The 6,087-nt window shown below is 43.4% G+C and overlaps 1 protein-coding gene across 1 annotated transcript; it reads left to right on the top strand.

The window, feature by feature from the left end:
• The first annotated feature begins 257 nt into the window (after positions 1–257).
• LOC118836424 (phosphoglycerate kinase 1-like) lies at positions 258–1,756 on the top strand. The gene is given in 2 exon segments (XM_036743730.1): positions 258–1,335; positions 1,338–1,756. Coding segments are annotated over 2 exon segments (1,251 nt in total). The 5' UTR covers positions 258–320; the 3' UTR covers positions 1,574–1,756.
• Positions 1,757–6,087: the final 4,331 nt, after the last annotated feature.

Raw genomic sequence — 6,087 nt, 5'->3', positions numbered from 1 at the left:
GATGTCTCTTCCCTCCCCAGTTTCCCATTCTAGTCTTGAGAACAGTAATCAAACCACCACTACCATTTCTAGAAGAGGTATTTCTGGAAAAGATATGTCAACCAATTACCCTATGACTCCAATCACTATTCCCTCTGACTCCCCTGATCACCACTCCCTTTTATATGCTGTCTTCCCCCATTAGAATGTAAGCTCCTTGAGTAGGCGCTGACCTCACCGTGCGGAGCTCTCCCTGCCTGCCATAGCCCGATCTCCCCTTGCAGCCGCAACCGGAGCCGCAGCCGCAGCCACCGCTGCCCCGCGATCTCCTCACCGCCAACATGTCTCTTTCCAGCAAACTGACCTTGGACAAGGTGGACCTGAAGGGGAAAAGGGTCATCATGAGGGTGGATTTTAACGTTCCCATGAAGAACAAAGAGATAACTAACAACCAGAGAATCAAGGCTGCTCTCCCTAGCATCAATTACTGCTTGGATAATGGAGCCAAGTCTGTTGTTCTGATGAGCCACTTAGGCCGACCTGATGGCATCCCCATGCCTGACAAATACTCCTTGGAGCCCGTGGCTGCGGAGCTCAAATCCTTGCTGGGCAAAGATGTTCTATTCCTGAAGGATTGTGTGGGTCCAGAAGTGGAGCAAGCCTGTGCTAACTCACCTAATGGTTTTATCATTTTGCTGGAGAATCTTCCCTTCCATGTAGAAGAAGAAGGAAAAGGCAAAGATGCTTCTGGGAACAAGATCAAAGCTGAGCCAGCCAAAGTGGAAGCCTTCCAAGCATCCCTCTCCAAGCTGGGGGACGTCTATGTCAATGATGCTTTTGGTACTGCTCACCGTGCCCACAGTTCCATGGTGGGAGTGAATCTGCCTCAGAAGGCATGTGGTTTCCTCATGAAAAAGGAGCTGACTTATTTTGCCAAGGCCCTGGAGAGCCCCGAGAGGCCCTTCCTGGCCATCTTGGGCGGAGCTAAAGTTGCCGACAAAATCCAGTTGATCAACAACATGCTCGACAAAGTCAACGAGATGATCATTGGTGGTGGAATGGGTTTCACCTTCCTCAAGGTGCTCAACAATATGGAGATCGGAACTTCTCTTTTTGATGAAGAGGGGGCCAAGATTGTCAAAGACCTGATGGCCAAGGCTGAGAAGAATGGTGTCAAGATCACGTTGCCTGTTGACTTCGTCACAGCAGACAAGTTTGATGAGAATGCCAAGACTGGCCAAGCCACGTTGGCCTCTGGCATCCCTGCTGGATGGATGGGTTTGGACTGTGGCCCCGAGAGCAGCAAGAAATACGCGGAAGCTGTGGCCCGGGCCAAACAGATTGTGTGGAATGGACCTGTGGAGTATTTGAGTGGGAAGCCTTTGCTCGGGGAACCAAAGAGCTAATGAACAATGTGGTGGATGCTACCAAGAGGGGCTGCATCACTATCATAGGTGGTGGGGATACTGCCACTTGCTGTGCCAAATGGAACACTGAGGACAAAGTCAGCCACGTGAGCACTGGGGGTGGTGCCAGTCTAGAGCTGCTGGAGGGCAAAGTCCTCCCTGGGGTGGCCGCCCTGAGCAATGTCTAATGGACACCACTTTCCTGCCTGCTGGTTCCTGTGCACAGCCCTTCCAATGTGACCCTGCAGTGCTTCCTGTCCATTTCCTTGGCATTAGGCAAGTTTCTCCCTCAAGACTCAACCAGTGGCCAGAAGATGGGGCTATGAGAGCCCCAGAAGCAGCTCGACTCACCTTCATGGTTCCTGGGTGTGCCTGTTATCAGATCTCACTTGAACTTCTTTAGTGCATCTAAACCATTGTTGTGATCTGTAGAGTACATATATACATATATATTTATATTTTGCCTTTAGAAAGAAAAATCAAAGCTAAAGCCGCTGTTAGCCATACTCTCTCGAAATAGTTTGTTCTGTTCAGCTTTGTTAGCAGCTGTTTTTGTCATTACCCACACACAGTATGGAAACAAGAAGAAACTCCAGTTTGGGGTGGGGGGGGGAAGGTTGACCTGTTAAATAAACATTTCATAAAAGTGCCAGCTCAATTAAAAAAAAAAGAATGTAAGCTCCTTGAGGGCAAGGATGATCTTGCTTCCTTATATTTGTATTCTTTTTTTTAATATTTATTTTTATTTTTAGTTTACAACAGACGGTTCTACATAATTTTGAGTTCCAGATTTTCTCCCCTCCCTCCCCAAGACAGTACTCTTAATACCTAACACAGTGCTTAGCATATAATAAGCACTTAATAAATGCTTTTCCATCTATCCATCCATTAATTCAAGTAAAGCTCCCCAAAATGGACCCTGACCTTCATATTGGAAGGGAGCTTCTTACTCAAAGAGTTACACTTGAATCTGGACAGGGCCCACAAACTGTCCAATTACAAATCTGTAACTGTGTTGGATACAGGGCTGTTATGGTATTGATCTCAGTGGTGGCCCTGAAAGTCATTTTGTTGAGTATTTACAAATGGAAATGATTTCAAATGTGGAAAACTATAATAATGTTACAAAATCACAGATCTTTCAGGATGGTAGGAACTTTAAAGATAATATAGTCCATCTCCTTGACTTTCCAGACAGGGCTGAGAAAAATGTGATATGAAAAGTTAAGTAAGGGACAGAGTTGGGAATAGAATTCTTTCCACTTTGTCATTCCTGGTTTCAGTGCTCCTAAAATCTACTGGGAAATGTTATGTACAATATATATTCTATTGGAGTTGGGGGTGGGGAAGGAGGGATGAGGAGACTTACGTGAGGAGAGGGGCACCATGGTAACAATATAGTTAGCAAAGCAGCTCTAGTTGTGCTATAATGTATCAAAGGTGAGACGAGGACCATGAAGGAAGGCACAAGAATGGTGTTTGCTATGGAGAAGAATTGGGCCCTCTTGGGATGAAAGTACATGGGATGTTGGCATCCCTGGGAAAAGCCCCCCGGCTCTGTTTCTATTCGCTATCAATCAATCAACCAGTCTTCATTTATTGAGCATCTTCTACGTGCCAGGCGTTGTTCTAGGCACTGGGATACAAAGACAAAACGAAACAGTCCCTACCCTCAAAAGAGCTTACATTATATTGGAGGAACCAACGTGTACACACACACAGGAAGTGACATGTGCTAGGAAAGTCAAACCACTGCTACCACTTCTACTACTCCCTCCCTTCAGATCTACAAGGAGATAGCCCAGGATCAAGAACCCCAGGAAGAGCAGCGGTATCCACACAACTGGCCCTACTTCCAATCTGCCCTCTGCAACATCATCCAGGAGAATCAACCCTTTGGGAAATTCAATCTGGCAACAGCTTCTGGAGGTACTGAACACCCCCAACCTCCTTCCCCTGAGCAGCCATAGCTACTAAAAACCTGGGAAGAAAATCTTTGGCTCTGACAGATGGTTTAGTATCAGAAACAGATATGATCTTATCACAGGAAATAACTTTAAAGAAGATGCTTTACCATCTGCTCTGACATGGTACCCTAAGTACAATGGGGACTTTCCATTTGACTTGCAGCTGAAAATTCCTATATGTTCTGCCTCCTCCTGGCTTCCTTGCTGTTCCTTGAACAAGACATTCCATCTTTTGGTTCCCAGCATTTTCTCTGGCTGTCTTCCATGACTGTAATGCTCTCCATCTTCAGCTCTGACTACTGGCTTCCTTCAAGACCCAACTAAAATCCCATCTTCTATAAAAATCCTTTCCCAAACCCTCTTAATTCCCATGCCTCCCCTCTGTTGTTTCCTATTATTCCTATTTCTGAATATAGTTTGTACATATATGTTTGCTTGTTATTTCCACATTAGATTGTGAGCTCCTCGAAGGCGAGGACTGTCTTTTGCTTCTTTTTGTATCCCTAGCACCTAGCATAGAAGGTGCTTAATAAATGTTTGTTAACTGACTGAATATTAGAATGTTAGCTTGTCGAGAGCTGGGATTGTTTTGCTTGTTTGTTTCCATCCTCATCACTTACTAATACTTATTAGTTATTAAATAAGTGCTCAATAAATGTTTCTTTAATTGATTCATCCATTTTTCATGTAAGTATGTGCAACATTTGTAAATAGGTATAAAAAAGATTAATTTTCTTGGTGGAGGGGAGAGATGGGATTGTTGCTGTTCTTTGTAATTTGTTTTTGAAGAGGTCCAGCTGACATCATGGGTGATGTCTTGACTCATGTATGAATTAACCACAGGAAAGAAGTGGTGCTAAAGGGAGTTTTGAAGGGAATTTGAGATTCTAAATAATCAGTGAAACAAGTGCTACCATGTGCCAGGTGCTATGCTAAGTTCTGAAGATTTAAAAAAAAATCCCTGTCCTCAAGGGATTTACATTCTAATGAAGGAGACAACGTGTATAAATTGGGATATAAAATATTCATGTAAAGTCAATAGAAGATAACTTTAGAGGGGAGAGCCCTAGTAGCTGGAGGAACCAAGTAAAGCCTTCTTCAGGAGGAGGTGTTTGCGCTGAGTCTTGAAAGAAGCCACAGATTCTAAGCGTATGCGGAGGGAAGTAATATATAGTACAAGTGGAAATGTATTCTGGAGCCAGATTGTGAAAGGCTTTAAATGTCAAACAGTAGAATTTATGATGAATCCTAGAGACAATGAGGAGCAACTAGAGTTTATTGTGTAGAGGAGTGACATGGTCAGACCCATATTTTAGGAAAATCACCTTGGCAGGTATGTGGAGAATGGATGAAAGGAAAGATTTGATGCAGGAATGACCAATTAGGAGATTATTAAAATAGTCCCAGTTAGAGGTAGTGAAAAACCTCAGCTAGAGGGGGCTATTTGAGTAGAGAGAATGTGTGTATATGTATATATATACATACACATATATAAATATACATATATGAACTGTGGAGGTAGGATGGCAAGATTTGGCAGCTGATTGGATATGTGGGGTTAAGGATCATAAGGAATTGAATATGAACCTAAATGACTGGGACAGTAGTGATACCCTCATCAAATGGGAAAATTCAGAAAGGAGGTAGGTTTTATGGGAAAGATAATAAGTTCTGTTTTGGATACACTGATATTGAGATGCTTATGAGCTAGTTGGAAATGCCGAATAGACAGTTGATATTTGATTAGAGCTACAAAGAAGGACTAGAACTAGATACATACATCTGGGAGTCCTGATTTACCGTAACAACATTACAATCCTCCATTTCCAGGAGCAACCAAGAAGACGCTCTGCTAAAACAAAAGTTCTTTTCCCAGAACCTGCTCCACAGAGGACTTTCCATCACTACCCAAGATGGTGGAACTTCCCGCCAAGTCCCACTTGGGGACTAGTTTTAAAGGACTGATTGGCCCAGAATGTGTTGCCCTGAACCTGTTGCCCTACCTGGAGGCTACACATAATCTGTCCTGTATCACTATAACAACACTCTAGCCCTTTATTTCCACTCAGCATCCAGACAGATACAGATATATAACACCAAGTCTCAGGACCTACTCCTCCTACCTCTGATGTTGGTCTTGGGGGAGCAAGCTTGTATTTATTCTTTCATGTGCCAACAGAACAGTGCTGTATCTTTTCATTACCATAGACCCCCTCCAATGATCAGGTAGAGGGAACTATAACCAGTCTGCCTGGTTCCCACTACTGTATTTCGTTACTGTAATGTACAACAATAAACCTCAGAGGAGACCTAAGGGAATCAATCATAGCTCTGGTGACCTCCTCAGACTTTTTGGCAACTTCTATAAAATCCCCTTGGCTCTACCATTCTTGGGTTATTTCCCAGATTCTTAAATTAGTCTAAGTTTTATGGGGAGTATCCATTAGATTATGGGATTCAGCTCCCATCCTCCTTAGGGCAATCCCTCCTCCTCATCCTGTCCCTGATGCATTTCATTTGAGGCAATTGACAAAGGTGAAGATATATACAATTCTTTAATCAGAAATGAATAAAATCAAATGACATCAGTGCATATAGCAGGAACATAGATCGTAGACTTTAAGCTGGAAGTGACCTTAGAGATCATCTGCTTCAATGCTCTTATGTTATATATGAGGGGAAGGGAAGTTAAATGTTTTGCTCAAAATCTGGCAGATTGCCCAGAACTTGTGCTC

The sequence above is a fragment of the Trichosurus vulpecula genome, chromosome 1 (genome assembly GCF_011100635.1).
Source record: "Trichosurus vulpecula isolate mTriVul1 chromosome 1, mTriVul1.pri, whole genome shotgun sequence".
NCBI lineage: Eukaryota > Metazoa > Chordata > Mammalia > Diprotodontia > Phalangeridae > Trichosurus > Trichosurus vulpecula.
This window is presented reverse-complemented; position numbering and strand designations above follow the sequence as displayed.